This window comes from Furipterus horrens, unplaced genomic scaffold (genome assembly GCF_987537825.1).
Source record: "Furipterus horrens unplaced genomic scaffold, mFurHor1.1.pri manual_scaffold_1, whole genome shotgun sequence".
Lineage (NCBI taxonomy): Eukaryota > Metazoa > Chordata > Mammalia > Chiroptera > Furipteridae > Furipterus > Furipterus horrens.
Window position 1 is genome coordinate 107,480,081 of NW_028327171.1, and position 22,581 is coordinate 107,502,661.

General features: G+C 44.1%; 1 protein-coding gene across 1 annotated transcript in view; it reads right to left on the minus strand.

The window, feature by feature from the left end:
* Positions 1-2,621: 2,621 nt before the first annotated feature.
* MYLK (myosin light chain kinase) overlaps positions 2,622-22,581 on the minus strand; it is a 186,335-nt gene continuing 166,375 nt past the window's right edge. The window contains exons 28-32 of the mRNA XM_090277598.1: positions 21,011-21,163; positions 18,361-18,484; positions 8,558-8,687; positions 6,999-7,130; positions 2,622-4,753 (exon numbers count right to left, since the gene is read on the minus strand). Of these exons, the coding sequence (XP_090133724.1) occupies positions 4,503-4,753; positions 6,999-7,130; positions 8,558-8,687; positions 18,361-18,484; positions 21,011-21,163 (790 nt within the window). The 3' untranslated portion in view covers positions 2,622-4,502. The remainder of the gene's footprint in view (positions 4,754-6,998; positions 7,131-8,557; positions 8,688-18,360; positions 18,485-21,010; positions 21,164-22,581) is intronic.

Genomic DNA, 22,581 nt, shown 5'->3' on the forward strand with positions numbered 1-22,581 from the left:
ACTATATACTTCCACTTTCTCACTCCACACTGTAACCCTCTCCTCCTTTTCAAACATACAGTGTAAATGTTAATTGCTGTCTTACATAACCTTGATCCCAATTGCTAATATTATTACTCTATCAACTTCCCGCTCAAAAGTTACCCTTCCTTCATTTAAAACAACTCCTATCTGTTTCTCCTATGAAATAAGAGTCCCAATATCTCCACAAGTATATTAATACGGGCTCATTTGCAACCTATAGTGAAATTGTAGTTGGGGGAGATATTGGAGGGTGTGGGTTTCTTGCCTAGGTTGTGTGATTATGTTTTAGCAGCACCTCCACAAAAGATCTCAAGACAAGGTGAGCAGAGTGACTCTCAATCAACTAACCAGAGAAAAAGATCCACCAAAGAGTAGTTGAAATACAACCAGACAGATTAAAGAAATAACATCAAGGACAACACAGACGGAGATCCAAGATGGCGGAGGAGTAAGTGGAAGCTACACTAACCTCCTCCCAGGACCAGCCAGTGCTGACTCAGCCCCAGTACAGCAGACAGCAGTTAGAAATTTAATGTTGTCTCCAAACAGTATGGGTCTCCTGGCTATTTCCAATTTCAATGGGAAAGGAGGGTCAAAGGTACTGAAATTAAAGTGATTGTAGCTCTGAGGACAGCCCCTCCCTTTTCCTTTTGATTCACTGTCAAGGGCATTCTGCCCTAGCGACCCTGTCTCTCTTCTTTGCATCTCTCATATGTCCTCATTGGGTGCTCCCCTATCTCAAGTAGCTCCAAGTTCCAAACAGACAGGAGATTTTTGGCCTAGCTGGTTATTTCATATAACAAGTAATCTGGTAATTGCTTGTGAATTGCAGGCCTATTTAGATTTTGTGGTGAGAAGCATAGAACTGGTACTTTAAAAAATGTCTTAAAAAGTGAAAAATATATATGAATATAATTAATGAAGATCAATAACGTAAGTATTCAGTCTATATTATCAAATACAATTGATGACACTGTAGATCATACTCCCCAGACTGATTTTACACAAACTTTTAAGCTTTGACTTCACAGTAATTTGAAAAGTGACATGCACAGTAAATCTTGGAGTTTTCCTTTTCCTCTTAGTCTGTCTAAAACAGTGCTGACAGAACTTTAAAGAAAGTTCTAATCTGTGCTGTCCAATAAGGTAGCCTCTAGTCATATGTGACTACTGGACACTTGAAATGTGGCTAGTGTGACTGAGGAACTGAATTATTTTAAATTTAATTTATTTTAATTAAATTTAAATAGCCACTTGTGACTCATGGTCACCATATTGGGCAGAACAGATCTGGAATCCATTGATGACCTTATAACAGGATAGTCTAGGTTATGTTGCAGCCACAAAGAACCCTAAAATCTTGGTGATTTATAAGAACAAAGGTTTGCTTGTTGCTTGTGTTATGTATGTATTTGGGGTTGGCTGGGGAGCCAGGTAGAACCTCTCCCACGCTGGCAGGCATCATGGACAGTGTTGCGCCAGTACTTACGTACTCTGGCCCACAGGGGAAGTACATCACTCCTGCTCACAGCCCACCGACCAGGACTAGCCGCACAGCTCCACTGAGCCAGGGAGCAGGAGTGCAGTCCTAACTGTGCTGGGGGCAAGGAGCCGCAGTAACCACTGCCACAGACATGAGCCTCCCTCTTAAAATACAGAGAAGGAGTTCCTGAGGGGTAAGGAGAATACCATTACTTGAGTTTTCTTGAAAAGTAGAGAATTGAGTTTCTTTAGATTCAGTGATCCTTCATCCCCCAGATGCTCACCACACAGATTTATTAAAACCAAGTAAAATGTGAAAAGTAAAACTCAAACATTTTGATAAAAAGAAGTAGAGACTATATAAATTAGGTTAGAGCTGACAACAGTTAGCATGTCTTTTTAGTTATATGTAGAAATATTTAATATGAAGCTCTGCAATGTATGGAACAATCAATGGGTTGTTCTTTATATGTCTGGGATGAAAATGGAACAGAAGAAAATATATTTGTTATTTTTCTGGTACAGAATATATATGGTGCATTTTTTCACTAGCAAGGAATAAAAAATCCTTTTTTTAAAAAATGATAATTTTCTCATTAGGAACAATTTTAGATTGCAGTTGCCTAAAAACAAGATGAAAAACTTTAAATATTTATTAACTGGACAAATTAATTATCTAGGCCAACATTCGATGGCATGCCTTTTTTCTAGAATATTTACAATATTTTTTGGACTTCCAGACATGGAGAAGTCACCAACTGATATCTGGTAACAAGACTTCCTGTAAAGCAGGAGTGATACTTTCTCCAGAAAACAAATGCTTCAATATCAAGACATGGAAAGATAGCACTGAGCTGAGAATAATAAATTGCACCAAAATTACAAATGCAAACCAAGCCCTGGTAAATAAAATTAGTGATGGTGATGATTTTGTCATATACTGAAAATGCCATGTAGATTTTAGCATTTTGAACATACTGTAGATATCTAGAATGTAACTGAACCAAACATGCTCAAGAGAAATTTTGAACTAAGTGTGCAAATCAGGCTACCTGGCATAAACAAGAACTATGTCAGTCACCCTGTTCCTCAGTGAAACACAACCATATAAGCCATTTAGGCAGCACAGCATTTATTTTCAGTTTGCAAGTTCTGTCTGAGTGGCCTACAACGGGGGCATGGGAAGAAAGAGACAGCCGCAAAGACTGAACAAAACGCATGCACTGTGGTAGCCTTTATTTAAACATTGTGAGCTAACTACAGTTGTAGTGTTCTTATTTACCCTTCTGATGGCATAATAAACTGGGAGAACATTAACACAATTCCAAGGAGGCATCAAAAACCTGTAAACAAACGTACACACCACACATGCGCACACACAACACGCACACACACAAAGATTATAGTCTAAACACAAAAGTGATGAAGAAAAGCTATGAATACTCTAAATCAAATTAAAAACCCTTTGTTATACTAAACTGTGGCAATACTGTGGCTATTATGAAAAACACTGTAACTGTTTCAAAAGAAAAAAGAAAAAAACTGGCAATTTGAAACTAGCAGCAAAAAGCAGATAAGATAGAATGGAAGATAACATAAGACTAATACTATCAAAATTCTAATGTTGATACTGTGTGGGATTGCACTGAAGTAAATTAAAATTGGTTCTTGAGGAACTATTAAAAAGCTCCTTGAAATATTAAATCACTGCACTTTACAAACAGTGGGAAAGAATAAAGTATTTGGAATGTTACACACACACACAGAGGAAATGTATTATTAGGTATATCAGTTTATGGTTTTTGTTTAAGACCCTCATAAAGTCTTATAAAGAAAAATTTAAGTGCCAATATAGTGAAAGAAAGTTAAAAATTCCTAAAGATGCAAGTCTGAGTGCATTTATCAGGTCTAAGACTATAGTTCAAGGTTGGGGGCAAGGCATGATTGATGCACATTCAAGAAAAAACCTCTGTGGAACCCACAAGTTGGGTAGAGTTCTCTGGAGAACGTTCAGAATGAAGGTGTATTAAACTCAGACTGTCCTGAAGGAGACTCCCAAGCATGTAGAGTTTTACAGCTCTTCATCAGTTGAAATCTGTTTCATAGTGGCCAATAAATAACTAAGACTAACTCTTCAGCAAACTAGTTTTTCATACAAACACAAAAATCTTTACCATACATGCAGAGCTTATATTCTATAACAACACAAATATGAATCCTGGTTTCTGAAGAAAAGCACGTAGCAAGGATATTTTTCCCCCTACCGGTTCTTATAAAAATGTCTGAAGCTGCTAGACATCTGCAAAGGGATAAATTTAGATGTCTTACTGCTTTGGGAAGAAAGGAGGTTTTATTTTCCTAAGGAAGCCAGCTGTCCATGAGCAGGGGACTTGTCTTCAGAATCTAAGTGTCACGTCCTTAGTGCTTAACCTCATGGCAAGTTGAGATCCAGAAAAACTGGCAGGTAGAACAGGGGGAATGAAAATCTGAATGTCTGCATTATACTTTGGAATAAAATGTGCCTCGTAAGTTAAAACAGCTCAACTGCTTTCAGAATGAAGTGCTGCAGTCTGGAGAAGACCCAGCTCCCTGGAGTCAGGAGCCAGGAGAGAGACCTCCATCTGCAGCGGCCTCAGGGCTGACCTGTGGTTGCAGGGCCTTGTTTTTCATGAGTGCGTTCAGTTGGGGAATTTGAGACCTTGCCCAGAAAAATATTTCTTTGGTTGCTTTCTCTCTAAGTCAACTGGTCGGGCAAGTTACTGTGATTTCCCAAAATGAAATCTAGCTGTACTAGTATCTTAAGGTGCCAGCTAATTGAAATTAATGCCCTTCAATTACGCTGCTAAGTATAAACTGCTATTGCTGAAGAACTGACCCCCAAATGACCTAACTAGATAATGAATCACACTAGATGCTTTTACTATCTTGGGTTTTTTGAGCTTTAGAGAAATAGTCTTTGTAATATGACTTAGGAACTGCTTCTCTCTGGCTTTGTTTCACTCTTCCTCTTCTTCCTCTTCCCCTTCCCCTTCTCCTTCCTCCATGGTTTCCACAATGAGTTCCGCTGTGCAGGTGGCTTCTCCAAGACTGTTGACGGCCTTGCAGGTGTACTTGGCATCATCATCCCCACACACATCGCTAATGATTAAAGAACAGTTCCCGTCCTCATCGTAGTCTATCTGGAAGTGGCGGGACTCCCTGATGGACTGGTCGTCTTTGAACCAGACAACCTCAGGGTCTGGGTATCCTGCATCAGAGGAGGGAACACAAGTAGCAGAAACTATCATTCAAAATTTCTTATCAATGCATGTAAAGAACTCCCAAGCTACCTCTATTGATTAATGCAGTAAAGGAAAGAAACTATGATGTTGCCTTTTAGCAGCTGTTTTGATATTTACATTTGAAGAGGGCATGTATTGTAAATTCTAACACCTGAAGCTCCACAAGGGGTGTCCTGCAGTTTGCCCATCTCCCATCCATGTGGGGCATGCCCTACCTCCCCGCTTTATACAGATACAGAGTACTACCTGGAACCCGGCCCCAAATCTAGTCTAGCTACATGCCCAGAGCCAAATATCTTCTGGGATGAAATGAAAACTTTTCATCTTGTATAAAAGTTGAACTTAAATAAATTTAAATAAAAAGTAAGATTCAGAACAAATGGGCACGGGGTCATTTGGGGGTGATGGAAATGTTCTAAAACATGTGGTGATAATTGCACATTTCTGTAAATTTACTAAAAATAATTGAATGGTACACTAAAAATGGGTGAGCTATATGGCACGTAATCTATAACTCAAAGCTGACAACAGCTCTATAAAACATAAGTTAGAGGAGCTGGTAATATTGCTAAGAAAAAGTAAACAGTGTTCGTCTTAGTCTGATCCATAGACATAAGCTGCCTATCAATTACTGAAAATTGACCACATTGATTAGCTTCTGTTTATGAATTAATCATGTTTCTGCAAAGTTCAGCATTTAAAAATACATATATATATAATATGTCTTTAAAAATATAATAATTCTAACTGACTTGTTCTTAAATTTTGGAGAAGTACTTTTACAAGAAAAAAATTGTAGCCCCAACCAGAATAAAAATTATATATAAGAACTTAAGAATTCTAACATTTCTTTCAGGTAGAATTTTGTTTCAATCAGAACAGCATCCATATGCTTTAATTTCTCCTCAGTGCTCCAAAGTTATGCAAATAAATAATCCCAAAGAGCAAAGTACAAAGATGACAGTCATTATGTTCTAATAATTTTTTTAAAAATAGAAAAAGGAAAAAGGGAAGAACTCGAGAAAACCCAGAGGCAATGACGGTGGTGCGAACTACAAGCAGCAGCCTGCGGACTTGCGGCAAAGGCTCCGGTCTGCGTGCGGCCTCACCGGCAAAGCACTGCATCGCATTTAAAAAACTGAACGAGAAGAGAGGAAGTTTATGGTGGGAAAGGCATTTACTAGGCATTTTGATAACATAATGACAGGTAAAAATTTGTTTTTTCATTCCTAACTTGGGTTACTTTACCCAAAGGCACTATCTAGCCACATTGCTGGAGAATCTTACTAAGCGGGAAATAGGGTTTGTGCTGACTGTCCCATGCTGTGCAGTCTTGGGGACGCTGCGCAATGAGCACTTGTGCTTTATGGAGTCAGATCGCGATGGGAGGTGACCCTCTGCTCTGGTTGGCACACGACAGTCACGGACTCGAAGCCTATCTTACTGTTCCTTTACCTCCCCAGAATGTGCAGTCTGTGGAAAGGGAAATGTTTGTACCACCAGCACTGCTGATTTCTCATGTGCTGAGCTAAGACCCCTCAGGTCCCTTGACCCTGTGGCTGCACTCTCCTGGCCAGCGGGGAAGCATGAGGCGGGTGGCGCAGGGGCCTGGGGCCCGGCTTCCCCCAGTCGGAGATCACATTGCACACTCTCTGCGCTTACAAACCCCACAGCTTTTCCCTGACAACACATCTTTCAAGGACTTAAGAGGTTTTTCTTTTCACATATGTCATCTAAGAGTCCCCAGCGTCACTCAGGACAGTAGACGTTGTCTTACAGGTGAGGGCCTGAGGCTCCGGAATTCGATCACGGCCCAGGGTCACACAGCCCGTGACAAGCAGCAGAGCTGCTGACTGCCCATCCTGTGCTCTGGGCCAGCCTCCTTGTGAGAGGCTCTCATGGGCACATGCTCCCTAAAACTTAAAACTTCATTTCATTAAGCATGTTCCATAGCCAAATACTTTTAATTTGAGTCTAGTGGCTAAAGGAAGTAAATGAAACATCAACTGTGCCCCTGGGTAAGCCACTGAATGGCACTCATCTTCAGGAGGAAGAGTGGGGACATGGGCCAACTCCTCCTGACCCAGTTTCCCTCACGCCTGGCTGTACCTAATTGCTCCCAGAGCTGACACCCTGCCCAGGGCAAACCATCGGGGCCCACCAACCAGCCAAGCCCCTTTTGTAGTTAAGGGAAGAGCAGCTTCAACTTACCTTCGATCTTGCAGTCAAATCTAGCAGCACTTCCCTCCACAACTTCTAAATCACGAATGGTCTTAGAGAAATAGGGTTTTACATGGGGCTTTTCCTCAGCAACAGCCTCCAGGAAAGCCTGCGTGACATCTCCTAGAAGACAGGGGAGAAGATGTGGTCATTTCTGCATTCCTTGTTCTTGTCTCTTCCCTAGTTTAAAAAAGCTGACTTAAAATTTTTGTTTTAAGTAGCTCTAATTTGGCAAAAAAGGCATCTTAGAGGACTGAATCATCAGCACACCTTTCTCCTGGGGACAGGCTGGCTCGCTGCCAAATGGTTTTGGCAGAAGAGAAAACTGTGACCAAACTGGGGAAATGTTTGGACTCCCCCCACCCCCTTATGCTGGCACGATGAAAAAGAAATAATCTTCAAAAAGGATTTTTGGCTGCATTTCACATTGTTTCAGGATTCAGTTGAGGGTATCTAAGAAGGATGAAACTACGCCAGCTTTCCTGGTCGCTGTGCCCCTCTATCCCCCCCCCCCCCAGTAGCAGCGGGCTTTTCCTGCTCCCTAGTAGGGGGCAGTCAGGTCCTAGAGGCATCCTTGACTTGCCAGGAATTCTAGTTTCCTGGCTTACACTGCTTTCAGGGTGTAGGACAGCCGACCAGGATTTGGGATTGGTTCAGGGAAAAGCCAGAACTTGGAGGGGCTCTTCCTCCCGTTCAAACTATTTGTAGGTCATCTAGGAGTGGCAGGAGTGGATTAGAGGGACCAGACCCATGTGCTGCAGACTCTGTCCCTGCTGCATTGGAGCATGTGGCCTCTCCCATAACACTGCCTTTGTGCACAAAAGGGATCTGGACTCAGCTTCTCACCTTTGGACACCAGGCAGCAGGGGCTAGAGGGGTATCTCTGGCCAAACAAGGCACCTCAAGGAGATAAGGGCCAGACCCTGCATGCATCTGTTGCAGGAAGAGGCGGAGGCATTTACTGAGGAGATGGACAGGGCAGCATCAACAGTGGGCAAGTAACTAGCCCTACTGGTCTCCAGGAGAAGCCCTTCCAATCACAGTCCACCAGTTCAAATGACATGTTTCAGCAGCATAAAAAATGCCAAATGAATGTGGACTATATGAGTTAATTTTTATTTAAAAGGAAAACAGACTAAAAATATTGGATACTTTTAAAAAGTACACTACTATATGTGACTTAAGTTTTATGCTTGCCTACATTAAATATCACTTTTGTAATGAGAAAAAAAAGGAAGCTTTTAATTAAGGCTTTGTTAATTCTTATGTAAACCATAGGGAAAAGAATAGCGGAGGTCATCTAGTTCTGATGGACAAATAATTTTCCCTCTGAAAATAGGTAAACTTAAGTTACAACAATTAAAGACTAATTACTAGACTTAGTAATTGTCAGAGTAACCTAAAAGTAGTTCTGAATTTAATCCCTATACATTGTATTATCAAAAAACAGCCCCTTCCTCCCCCCAAAAAAGTCCTTCTTAAAATGCCCGTCCTTCCCCCAGGCCTTCCTTTCTCCAGCCAGTTGGAGAAATCCTCCTGGAGCTCCTTACCTTCGGACTCTAGCTTGTCTGCATTGAGAGGGCTGGTCGGTGAGCCTGTTGAGGACTTCCTGCCGCTGAGCCCTGAGATCATTGCCATAGAGGACAGTCTTCCGATGGCTCTCACAGCATTGCCTGTTTTCTGGAAAATGTACACTGGGATTGGGCTCAGGCAGTGCCCCTGGTTCCCACTGGGGAGTGGGGCACAGGGAGAGGAGCACAGCCCAGGAGAAGCAGCTGTCTGTGGACGATGGCCTCCCCAGTTCTGAGGTTCTGCCAGAGAAGCAAGCCCAACCTTGCTCTGCTCAACACTATCAGTGTGCAGAAGATGTTCGGAGAATGGAATGGGGCCTGGAACCGATGTGTGCGTTAATGTGACTAAACAAGGTCAACATGAGACAAAAACCCTTTTCATACTGTGCTTCAACTCCCATAAAAGGGATAGTTTATATAAAGCAACTGCAGGCCAAGACAGCTCCAAAGACTTATTGCTGACGGGGCCCAGTGGGCTGTTTCTCATAAAACAATGCTAGTGATAGGCTTTTAATTGGTCAAGAAAATAGTTACTACAGATCCCACAGGTCCTCATGCAAGGGGGAAAAGTATCCTATTGACCTTGTGCAAGTCATTTAACCTCTCTGGGCTTGTTTTTTTCTCTGCATATGGCAGGGGTTGGACAAGATCTCCAAGCTCTTATTTAGTTCTGTTTATGATTCAGATACTTAAGAGATCTTGAGGAACGGTCTGTCTGGCCCCACTACAAGTCTGTGAATGCACAGTAAAGTTCTGGAGGGGTGCTCTTCCCTGATGTACACCCAGACATCAGAGAGAAGTGCCCAGAGAAATGCAAAGCAGTGGCATTTTGTTTTTCTGAGTCAAGGCACCTTGAGAGTGGACAGAATTTCTGCCGAAAAGGAAGCCAGAATTTGAGATAAAAATTTCTTTGCAGTGTGAAAATTCTACCAAGCATAGGACTTAGGTCAATAAATCCCCAATAATATACAATGTGTCTATGTTTCTTACCTTTAATTAAAGCTTCTCACCCCTTTTCCAAGGTCAATGGAATGACTAAGATAAGAAACTAAAGCATAAAGCATAGCCAACTCCTTCCACCGCTGTACCCAAAGCATCTTCAGGCACCTTGATGCTATGCATCCAGAGCAGATGTCATCGCAGACTGCATGCTGAGTGAGCAAGGACCAGCAAATGGCTTGCACCCACCCACTGGACTCAAACTGTGCCAAAGCTATTTTCCTCCTGAATTAACTTCATACATCCAAGTATTTCAGTAAAGCCTCATAATTCTGGACTAGCTGGAAAGCCAGCATGCTTCAGTAGAAAGATTATTTTGAAACTAAAAAAATTTCAGGCCACTCAAGGAACCATACAGAAAAGTGTGTGTGTGTGTGTGTGTGTGTGTGTGTGTGTGTGTGTGGTTTAAGTGGTGGCTTACTGCTGTGACCACGATCACTGTGCTATTTTGTCACATGCCATCTCTGTTGCAGACTATTTTCATGCACTTTGGACAGACATTTCATCTTGCTCTGTCTGTCTTCCAGCCATCCACCAACTCAAATACATCACTGTGGGGTGTGGGTAGGTTCTGGCCCTCTAGTCACTATGGTGAAACTGGGTCACTATGAATAGAACCCAGGACGCCCCAGGTGGAGATGATGAGTGAGGAAAGAGGTGAGAGATGAAGATGGACCAACTTAATTCTGTGCAGAGACCACGTGGCCCTGCAGGGAATGAGACTACTTGGCAATCTTGCATATTCTTCTGGAGGAGGCTGTTACATTGATTCTTGTGCTAGCTAGAGTGCTGAGAGACCCAGCTCTCCCCATGGGAGCTTCCCTTGACCTCAGGAATGTGGAAGAGGTGTAAAAGACAGGCAGCTGTCCATACAAAGTCAAAGTCAGACCAGGCTACTTCCTAATTGGCCAAACTCTGAGTCTATCCTTCTCCTCTTAGTTTCCTTTATCCGATACAGATTGGTTTGCCCTGGCCAGGAGTATCTAAATGAAGAGAGTTCGATTACTGTGTGACCTTGTGCAAGTCAGTTCCTTTCTCTAGGCTTTGTGTCCTGGAACCAGAAGATTCAAATCTCCCTGCAGCTCTAGTCTTCTACAGAAAGAAGGATTCATACTCGTGAATATGTAGCAGGGAACACTCCCCTTCAGCCCCTGGGCTCCCTAATTTCAAACACCTGGATTGTGACAGGAAGGACTGTCTTCACGTTGATGTGGAATAATGAAGTCTTTCCTCTTCTATTAACAAAATGACTAATGACGTTACCAGAATAAGGCAGATAAAAGTTATGGTATTTTCAAGGAGGCGGCAAATTCACAATAACAAATAGAGCAGTAGGCTTCTGGCCAAGATGGAGGTGCAGGTGCACACGTTTCACCTTCTCGCACAACCACTAAGGATTAAAACTACCTCAAAACAAAGAAAATAACCAGAACTGCTAGAAAATCTTACTGTATGTAAGCCCGACAATCAAAGATTTAAAGAGGAAGTGTTCATCCAGACAGGAGTTGCAGAGCCGTGGAGCCATGGCAAACAGGACGTATGTGGCAGTAGTGGTGGCAGCAGTGACTGTGGCAGGCTGGCTGAACAAGTGGTCCCACATTATAAAAGCTGGGAAGGACATCTGGGGAGCGACCCCAGTCACAGGCTAGACTACCCAGCTCACAATTCCAGCACTTGGGAAAAAAAGCCTCATTGCTTCTAGCTGTGAATGCCAGAGGGTGTTGGGGTGGGGGAAGAAACTGCTGGTCTCTCAGGAGAGTTCTTTTACAGGCTCCCACAGTCCTGGAATGTACACAAACCCACCCACTCTGGGAACCATCATCGGGGCAACAGCTGAAGGTGCACCAGATGCCTACGGGAAGTGGGTGAAGTAACTGGAAAAGGGGCAAGTGCTGAGAAAGCAGCATTGCTCCCTCTCTGACCCCTCCCCCACAGTCCCACAAAGTGGTGAACCAGGTCCCCTGCACTGATGCACACCTAAGGCTCCACCTCTTACAGCATAACAGGTGCAACAGCTCTACTTAAGACACAGAGGCAAACACAGGAGCCTGTCAAGTTGAGACAGGGAAGTACAGTCCAAATGAAAGAACAGATAAAAACTCCAGAAAAATAACTAAGTGAAAAGGAGATAGCCAACCTGTCAGACGTAGAGTTCAAAACACTGGTAAAAAGGATGCTTAGAGAAAAGATTGAGTATGGCCACAAAACAAAGGAAGAGGTGAAGTTTATACAAAGTGAAATAAAGAAAAATATACGGGAACCAACAGTGATGGGAAAAAGGCTGAGGTTCAAATCAATGATTTGGAACATAAAACAGAACTAGAACAAAATGAAGAAACAAGAATTCAAAAACAACAACAACAAACAAACAAGGAGAGAATAAGAACACTCTGAAACATCTCCGAAAGTGCCAATATCGGAATTATAGGGGTGCCAGAAGGAGAGGAGGAAGAACAAGAAATTGAAAACTCATTTAAAAAAAATAATGAAAGAAAACTTCCCTAATTTGGTGAAGGAAATAGACATACAAGTCCAAGAAGCACACAGAGTTCCAAACAAGTTGGACCCAAAGAGGACCACATCAAGACACATCATAATTAAGAAGCCAAAGCTTCAAGAGAAAGAAAGGATCTTAAAAGCAGCAAAAGAAAAGCAGAGAGTTACCTACAAAGGAGTTTCCACAAGGCTATCAGCTGATTTCTCAAAAGAAACTTTGCAGGCAAGAAGGGACTGGCAAGAAGTATTCAAAGTGACAAAAAGCGAGGACTTATAACCAATATTACTCTATCCAGCAAAGCTATCATTTAGAATGGAAGGGCATATAAAGTGCTTCCCAGACAAGGTAAAGCTAAAGGAGTTCATCATCACCAAGCCTTTATTATATGAAATGTTAAAGGAATTTACTTAAGAAAAAGATCAAAATTATGAACATTAAAAAGACAACAGCCTGTGAACTGAGTGTTGCCGGTTTGATTCCCAGTCAGGGCACATTACTAGGTTGCACATCAGGTCCCCAGTTGAGGGCACGAGTGAGAGGCAACCACACAGTGATGTTTCTCTCCCTCTCTTTCTCCTTTCCCCTCTCTCTAATAAATAAAATAAATAAACAAATAAATAAATTATTTAAAAATATATGTGAAGTAGAAATGAAAAAAAAAAAAAGACAACAGAACAGGACTTCCAGCCAAGATGGAGGCCTAGACAGACACGCTGCTTCTCCCTTCACAACTAAGAAGGAATACAACTACCTCAGAACTAGAGACAACCAGAAGTTCCAGAAAATCAAGCTGCATGGAAGTCCAACAAACAAAGTTATAAAGAAGAAATATTCATCTAGACAGGTAGGAGGGGCAGAATCGGGGTGGAGAAGATGTGGTGTGGTGGTGGCAGCAGCGGTGGCAGCAGCAGCAGGCTGGCAGAAAGCACAGTCACATGTTTTAAAAAGTCTGGAGGGACACCTGGGGAGTGCTCTCAGCACCAGACCAGACCTCGAAGCTCACGGTCCCAGCACCAGGGACAATAAAGCCTCATTGCTTCTGACTGTGCAAACCAGTGGGGGTTGGTTGGGGCAGAGGAAGAAACTGCCAGTCTCTTAGCAGAGTGTGCTTGTTTAAAGGGCCCCCACAATCCTAGAACATCCACAGACCCACCCACTCTGGGAACAACAGCCAGGGCAACAGCTAGAGAGGCACCAGTCCCATAAGGAACTGGGAGAAGTGCCTGGAAAAGGGGCGAGTGATGAGGAAGCGGCATTGTTCCCTCTCAGACCCCTCCCCCCCACACAGCACCACAACGTGGTAAAATGGGTTGCCCTGTACTGATGAATACCTAAGGCTCCACCCCTTACAACGTAACAGGTGTGACAGCTATACCTAAGACACAGAGGCAAACATACACAGGAGCCTGTCAAGATGAAGAGACAGAGAAGTATGGCCCAAAAGGGGGAACAGATTAAAGTTCCAGTGGGAGAACTAAGTGATGAGGAAATAGCCAACCTAACAGATGTAGAATTCAGAACACTGGTGATAAAGATGCTCACAGGCTTGACAGATATGCTCAAGTATGGCAAATGCATGAGGGAAAAAGTGAAGGCTATGCTAAATGAAATGAAGGAAAATCCACACAAAACCAATGGTGAAGGGAAGGAAACCAGGGTTCAAATCAGTGATTTGGAACACAAGGAAGAAAAAAGAGTCAACCAATACAGAATGAGGAAACAAGAATTGAAAAAAACAAGGAGAGGATTAGGAACCTCTGGTACAACTTCATACATGCCAACATCTGAATCATAGGGGTGCCAGAAGGAGAAGAGGAAGAGCAAGAAATTGAAAGCATATTTGAGAAAATAAGGAAAACTTCCCAAATTTGGTGAAGGAAATAGATATACAAGTCCAAGAAGCACAGAGAGTCCCAAACAAGCTAGACCCAAAGAAGACTACACCAAGACACATCACAATTAAGATGCCAAAGGTTCAAGAGAAAGAGAGAATCTTAAAAGCAGCAAAGGAAAAGCAGAGAGTTACCTACAAAGGAGTTCCCACAAGGCTATCAGCTGATTTCTCAAAAGAAACTTTGCAGGCAAGAAGGGACTGGCAAGAAGTATTCAAGGTGATGAAAAGCAAGGACTTACAACAAATATTACTCTATCCAGCAAAGCTATCATTTAGAATGGAAGGGCATATAAAGTGCTTCTCAGACAAGGTAAAGCTAAAGAAGTTCATCATCATCAAGCCATTATTATATGAAATGTCAAAGGGACTTAATTAAGGAAAAGAAGATAAAAATTATGAACATTAAAATGACAACAAACTCACAACTATTAACAACTGAACCTAAAAAATGAAAACAAAATCCAACTAAACAAACCAGATAGGAACAGAATCATAGATATGGGGATCATTTGGATGGTTATCAGCTGGCAAAGGGAAGGGGGAGAAATGGGGAAATGGTGCAGGGATTAAGAAGCATAATTGGTTAGTACAAAGTAGTCTGGGGGAAGTTAAGAATAACATAGGAAAAGGTGAAGCCAAAGAACTTACATGCATGACCCATGGACATGAACTAAGTGGGTGCGATTCCTGGAGAGAAGGGGTGCACTGGACAGAGGGGTCAAAGGGGCTAAACTTGGGGCAACTGTAATAGCATAATCAATAAAATATATTCCCCAAAACAAATAGGCCGTACATAGGGGGAAATTTTCCATCAGATGTCACAATTTAGCATATAATTTCTAAAACAGGGAGAAATGTAAGATATGTTTATAAGGAAAAAAATAATCTATGACAGAATTCACATCAATTCATCCATCAGTTGGTTGCTGTTTTACCTGATCAAGACCTTTGGAAATTTTTGGAACATAAAGACAGTGAAGTTTTGATTCTCTAAGTTCCATCCTTGTGTTGAGGAAGGCTTTTTCTTGTCTGAGGGCAATGGCCAAGGCTGGGTTCCTGCGTTCCAAGCAGGTAGATTGGCCTCTCTAATGCAGCGGATTCCCTCCCCTGCGAGAGCCAGGTAGGGTGGCTAACCAGCCTGTGTGCCCAAGCCTGAAGGGCGTAAGGATCTTATCCTGATGCTGAGACAGTACCTGGCAAACGGGTCAAGCTGGTTACCTTAGAGCCAGCCAGAGTCATAGACCCTATACACACCAACAGCCCCAAGATGAGGATTTCCTATGAGAAGAGCATAATATTCAAATGTGACTGTCAAATGTACTCTGTGCTGTATTGAGCCAAAAGCATTCCTCCCCATGGCCCTTTGGTCCATACTGCTGGGATCTTTGTGGTTCCCAGAAAATAAAGATGATTGTCCATGGGTCTCCAAATCCCTAGTTCTTTGCTTCTACTGCTGCACACCTAAGTCCTGCTATCCTGCTCAAACTGCCCACCCTCAATGCGTGCAACATCATATCTTAAAAAAAAGTTTTGATATAAATGAAAGAACATACCCTCTTTCAGAATAACTTCACTCTAAGATCAATAATATGATTAGTGCTCTCTATACGGCCTCATGTGTAGGGATTTGATTCCACATTACTTCCTCCCCCTGGGTCTTTCATGAACACCACACCAGAACAGTAACCAGGAACCTTCTTCTTAAGCTTCTGCTCTACTGCCTCTCCACCACAGCCCGCCCCACCCTGCCCCACCACCCAGCACCTCACTGCTCTGACAGGGAACACCCTCAGGAAAACATTTTCCTAAGGAAGCAGTGTAACACAAGATGGTCAGTTGCAGCTGAACTGTTACCAATGAGATTATGCTTCAGAGATGTTGTGGGATTTTGTGGTCTACTTTTGTGAAACCTAGCCAATGTTTTTGTGAAAATATCATTTCCAAATGCTGCCACCTACATTAAAATGACTATAAAATTCCTTCTCTGAATTCTTCCCTCTTCTTCCCAAAATTCTACTCCACTTCCAGAAAATCCCATGACTAATAACAGTGTAAACAACAACAACAAAGAAATTAAGTGATTAAAATCAACACAAATTACAGTTCCTGACTCATTTGACTAAAAAAGTCCATTTGCTTCATCTCCCATTTTCTTATCTCTCCGCCATGCCTGCCCGGGGGTGGGTTCACCAGCACATGTGTCCATGCTGGCAGGGAGCCTGAAGCGATAAGGCTGCCCCTTCACCCACAGCCTCATCCAGGCAGAGCCCAATGAGACGTGCTCTGAGCACTGCCCCACTCCCACCCCAGCTTCCCTGACTGCTCCAGAAAAACCGCTATTTCTTTGAGATCTATCGGCCATAGCGTCATTAATAAAGTCAATCTTTGATTTGTGTGGACCCTGTTTTGTTTGTAAGATTATTTGCTACTTGCCCTGGCTGAGGAGCTCGGTTGGTTAGACTATCATCCTGATACGTCAAGGTTGCCAGTTTGACCTCTGGTCAGGGCACATATAATAGTCAACCAATGAGCATGTAAACAAGGAATAGACTGACGGTGACCAGAAGGGAGGAGAGAGGGGCAAAGGAGGGAAAGAAGGGGAAGGGTCTAGTCAAGGAACTCGTATAAATGACCCATGGACATGGACAACAGAGTAGGGATTGACTGTGGGAGAAGAGGGGAGATGGGTGAGGCAGGGGAGAGCAATGGGGAGAAAAATGGGACAACTGTAATAGAACAACAATTAAAAAAACAAGAGTCAGCCAATGAATGCATAAATAAGTGGAACAAAAAAAAAATATCAATGCTTCTCTCTCTCTCCCCGCCCCTTCTCAAATCAATCAATAAAAAAAAAAAAAAAAAAAAAATTGCTACTCTGATTCCAGTGGGTTCTAATGGAACCAGAGGATAAGGTAAGCAGCACAGCTATTTCAACTCCCCAGGCACCTGAGGGAGGCCAGGAGATCCACCTAAATCTTCACATGGGGTGGAGGTGGGGTGGGAATCAAGAACTGACACCCACTCTGGGAGTGTGCCTGAACACAGGGTGGTAGTCCCTTACACTTGCCCACCCAAAGCCCCTCATCTCTCTCCACTCCTGCTCTCAAACTTCATGTGCAGTTTTCTTGTGAGGGAACTGGGGTTTAGTCATCTAGAAAATTACTAGTGTCCCAGTTGCCCCTAAAACAGCGAGTTCCTTTTTCTCTGCCACAGAGGCAGGTCCAAATGCCCTAGGTCCCCTGACTGCCCAGGTAAAAGACTCTGCTCCCATCAGGTCAGCATAACCAGGTGAGGTTCAGTTCCCGCCTCCGTGCCTTTCCCTCTGCCTGTGCTGTCATCCCTTCTTCTGTGTTCTAGCCTGTGTTCCATGACCAAGTTCAAGCTCCGGCACTGGCAGCATCTCCTCACAACCACATCCAAGCCTGGCATACTGGTTCCATTCTCCTGCCCACACTCACATATATGGCTATGGAGAGCTATACTGATGGTTTATAATTCTTGGTGGGTGTTGTCCTTTTATGTCTATTTGCTTTAGTTCCTCCATTACATTATTCATTCTTTGAGTGTAGAAACCATATACCATCCAGTAGCCCGGGAATTTTATAGCACTAATAGTGTTAGTAAAGCTAATACAGTAGATGATGACAAGTTCTCTGTGTCATCACCTAACAATCAAAGGCAATTTTGTGTCATTGTGAAGACTGTGTGCTTTGGAGCCAGGCTCTGCGTTTGAATGCTGCCTTTCCCACTTACTAACAGTGATTCTGGGTGACTTTCCTAAGCTTTCTCTGCCTCAGTTTGTTTGAAAAGTGGAAACAATATAATATCTACCTCTAGGATTAAGACAATGCATAGAAAGTGCTTTGAATGTTTTCTGACACACGGCCAGCCCGCCATACATATTAGCTACTGGTATCATTTTTGAACATGTGCTCTGTGCCAGGCAATGCGCTAAAGGCCAGATGAAGATTATCTCATATAATTCTCACAATAATGCTGTGACACTGGTATTGTCCCCACTCTAAGAGGAGAAAACAAAGGCACAGTAAGGTTAATTCACTTGCCTAAAGACATGTAGTTAGTAACTTACACTCTCCCTAGAGGGTGGGGCCATGTTGTAGATCATGTGCCCTCCCCACTCATCACAAAGAAATGTAAGAGCGTCACACTACCTTTAAGGAGATCACATTGTCCAGGGTTGTCAAATAGTCCTAACAGTGACATTGCTCATCCCTAGCCCCGAAGACATGAAATGTCAGTCTTGGTCTCAGACTATTTCAGAAACAGATTTAAACATTTTTGGAGTGAGGCTGGGGTAAGTTAGGAATGAGGATGGCTTGAAAAAGCAAATATGAGGAGCAATGTTCCAGTCCAAAGTGACCTTATCATTACCTGCCATTTCCTTCTTGCCATGTACTTCTTCATCCGGTCCTTGGAGAGCTTCTTGGCCTCCATGTTCTTGGTGTCTTTCATTAGCCATGGGTGCTGAAGGCACTGGGTACAGTTCAGGCGGCTTCTGGCAGAGGCAGAGATCAGAAGATTTCTAAGCTGGACCTCAGAGACTGCTGGTCAGATCAGAAATGGGAGCACATGTGTCCCGAGTCCCACAGGGAAGAAACCAGGGCTCTCCTCCCAGTCCAACCAACATGACCAGGGTCGCTGTGTGCCTGGCCTTTTCCTCTCTTGCTCTGGGTTACAGATTAGATGCAGAGTAACCATGAAGTAAGCAACTAGAGTCACATGACTTGTTCTTGAGGTCTAGGATGGGTATGTGCTGGAGGGCAGACATGTCTGGAAACGGCTGGCACCATTTTCCAGGGTGGGGTCATTATGCTGGTCAAATGGGAGTTGGTGGCTACAGAGACCTAATCCTTCTGCATCTCTGGTGGAGGGGTGAGTGAAACATTAGGCCCAAATCTCTGAGAATCCCTAAACTCTCATGTCTTATACTGAGGTTGAGGACCAGGTTTTTTTCTATTAAAACTCAAAGAGCTATGTCCTACATACAACCTATGCATTATGACAACCTGAGAACCCCACTGAAACTCACTTAATCTTTCTGAAAGGTCTGGGGATCCAGAAATATTTCAGGGCCACCACATTAATTGTAATAGGACTAATACAGCCCAAAGAACTAGATGTTAACATACATAGAAAAATCATCATAAGTACATTTGCTAAGAATAGCCAAATGTAATGATCTTTAGATAAATGGATTATGAATTATTTTAATTTTCTTATATTCAATTTTCTATAATTTATGGGTATTACTTTTATAATGGAAAAACATTAAAAAAAGTGCTGATAGATAAGATTTCTGGTTGACGAAACTTGCTAAAATTAAGTTTATGGGACTCTAATATTTTGATCTATTTGAAATCAGTTTTTTGATGAGTACATTTTATGAGCATAGAGGGGCCAACACAGCTCATTGCATTTATTCAAGGTCAGATGAGAAAGTAAGATATATATATATAATACCTCCTTTATCACATCTTCGGTGAATGAAGCCATCTTTAGACCAGAGTTATTGGGAAAGAGGTCTGCATTTCCCTGAGGCACCTTGGGAGTGGGGATCCCTCACACTGGAAGGCATTCTAGACCCCTACAGCATCCAGATTCTCTTTAGGTCATGCCTACTCCTGATACAAAGACCGTGACAGAAAAACACTGGAAGACCTCACAGGCACGGCGTGTGGAATGCAGCCTCCAGACAAGGCAGCCGTGAGATGGCTAGGGGCACTGAGAGCAGGTGGTTAACCAGAACACCAGACAGACCCATCTGAGAGACCCTCCAGCTCTGCACTCCTAGCAGCTGTGCTCTCCTGTCCCAGCCAGAATTTCTCCTAGAGGGGAGCAAGATGACCAACAGTGTAGGGGATCTGTGGGTCGGGTGGGCAGGGCAATGCCTAGGCTTCTAAGTCACCTGGCCACGCCAGAGCCTCCTGCCAGAGAGCTGGGATGCCCCTCCCTTTCTCACCCTCTGTCACAACACCTTGCTCAGCACTACCCTTCTCGGTCAAAGCTTATAATAGCTTCTTATTGCCAGATACAACTCCCTGGGGCCCTGGAGCCAGGCCCTGCCTCATCTGGCCACCTTCTTACAGAGGGCAGGGGGAGCCCAGCAGGCCAACTGCTCTCAGCTGACAGCCCCACTATTCCCTTCCCCCAGGGTGAGCCAGCTCTCCCTACCCTCATGTAGTCCCTCGCACCTTCCTGACTTATTTAGTTGGTTCCCCTCACCAGATGATTCCTTACCAATGAATTCTGTCTCAGCCACACTCAAGGCTTCCCCTGACATCTCCTCCTCTGCTCTGGGCTCCTCTGCAACTTCAACCTCCATTCTTCCATCAATGAAACACTTACTGAGTGTCTTGTGTGTCTGACCTTTCCTCACGGCTTTTTCCTACACACCTGCACACAACTGCTTTATATATTCATCCACAGACCACTTGGGCAGCTCCAGGCGGCCCCAGGAACCTCTGGGGAACCTCAGAGGCTACACTGTTATGGAGGGACAGAGATGGAGCTGGGAGGGGGCTGAGCCCAGTGGTCTGGGATCACAGCCTAACTTTGGCCAGTGGGAGAAGGCCATGGTCAGGCAGGCAGTTCTTATATAACTTAGATATAAAAACACCAAACCAGGCTAGTCTAGGGATATGATCAGGACCCACAAACGGGATCCTTCCTGTGCAACCCTGAAGAGGGGCTGAGGTTTCAGCAGGGCTTCTACAGCCTACAGCTGTACACAGAAAATAACAGGGGCTCTCATTATTCATATACAACAAACAGCCACTCTCCCCGCGACACGTGGCTAAGTGTTGCTTTTCGAGGGAGGTTCCAGTGCTTCTAAAGCCAAGTAGGGTGCCTGACACAGGGGAGCAGGGGCCTAGAAAGACCCCCCCCCCACACACACACTCACAATGCCCACCCTCCCCTCCTTGGGTGCAGAGGGACCCATGACAGGCAAAGGAAACCGCTGCCTTCAGACCCCAGTCTACTGAGTGGAGAAGCTGAAAAGAGTGAAATCCCAACTTATTACTTCATATCTTTCTTCAGCAAGTTGCTGATAAAATCCTTGGCATCGTCGGAGATCTCATCGAACGCCTCGTCGTCGAAGTCCCAGGTGGCCGAGGTGACGTTGGCTAAGGTTTCATTATCATTGTCACCCATGAAAGGGGAAAGTCCACTGACCCTGGGAGAGAAGGAGAGCAGGTAAATTTTGGGGGTGGATGGCAGTGCAGACAATCCCTCCAAGTGAGTGCTGACTGACATCAAAGGCCAGGGCCCACAAAGCCCTGTGTCACCAAACGCCCTCTTGCCTGGCTCTCCTCCGACCTGAGCAAAGAAGAGAGGGTGTGGCTGCCCAGGCTTCTGTGGCCCAGCCTCTTCTCAGTGCTCACTGCTCGGGGGTGTCGCCTGCATCCCAGTGCTGCCTGCCTGTGAGGCCGAAGGAACTGCCCGCCTTTTACGACTTCCACAGTACACAGCGCGACCCCCCTTCCCTGTCTCCTGTTCTTCCCCAAAGCCCAGGCTAGAACTTCTCCCCACGGAGCCTTCTCCAAGGTCCCTGTGCTCCTGTCCCCTAGCCATGGACAGTCACAAGGTACATAGCACCTGTCACTGCACCTGTCAGTCCCTGCTCCCGTCAGCACCAAGCACACATGGGTGCTTGGCAAGGATGGGTGGGTGGATGAATGGGGGACTTGGAATCAGTAATGCAGGTTTAGTGATCCATCTACTCTCAAGTTCAGTGCACTTGAGGCATTTAGGCCAAACCAGAAAGAGTCCATAAGTGGCACCATGGTAGAGGAAAGAGCACAGCCTGTTTACTCACTGGGTGACCTTGGACAATTCCCCTAAGCACCCTGTGTTACAGATTCCTCCGGTGCAAAAAGGAAATCCTACTACTTAACCACGGAGGGGTCACCACTTCTACTTCTTTTGTTCCCGCTCCTTCTCCTTTATCATCACCATCACGGCAGCAAACATTTGTTAAACATTTACTATGTGCCAGTCACTGGACAAACAGATTAAAACAGAGGAACTCATTCAATCTTAACATCACCCTATAAGGCAGGTAACTCATTAGTCCCTTTAACAGATGAGGAAACTGAGGCACACAATGGGGTTAAGTAACTTGCCCAAGGATTCACAGCCAGTGGGATTTGAATCCAGGTGTTGTAACCAGAGAACCAGCTCAAACTAGTCCTATACTGTTTAACAAGATAGGAAGTTGCTTTTCAGGACAACAGACTAAAACCCCAGGCCACGGCAGCCAAAGCATGCACAGAGAGAACTGTGACTTCCACCTGCACCTGCACCAGTCTCCTCACCTTCAGCCCAACAGACGGGGAACCAAAGGCATGGGAAATAACTGGAACTGGAATGCCAGAACCCTTTCAGAAGTGAAGGGTCAGATGTCCAGGAAGACACAGCGCTAACACCCCTTACCATAAATGGTCAAGTTCCAAGTTCTCCAATTAAAACTTGCCTCAGCAGCGCTTCTGCATACCTGTTCCTCCTGCCCCGTAAAAACCCTTAACTGAGTCCAGCGAGCAAGATGGCTTTGAGGCATACCTAAGTCTCCCGTCTTCTCGGTTGCCGCCTTCT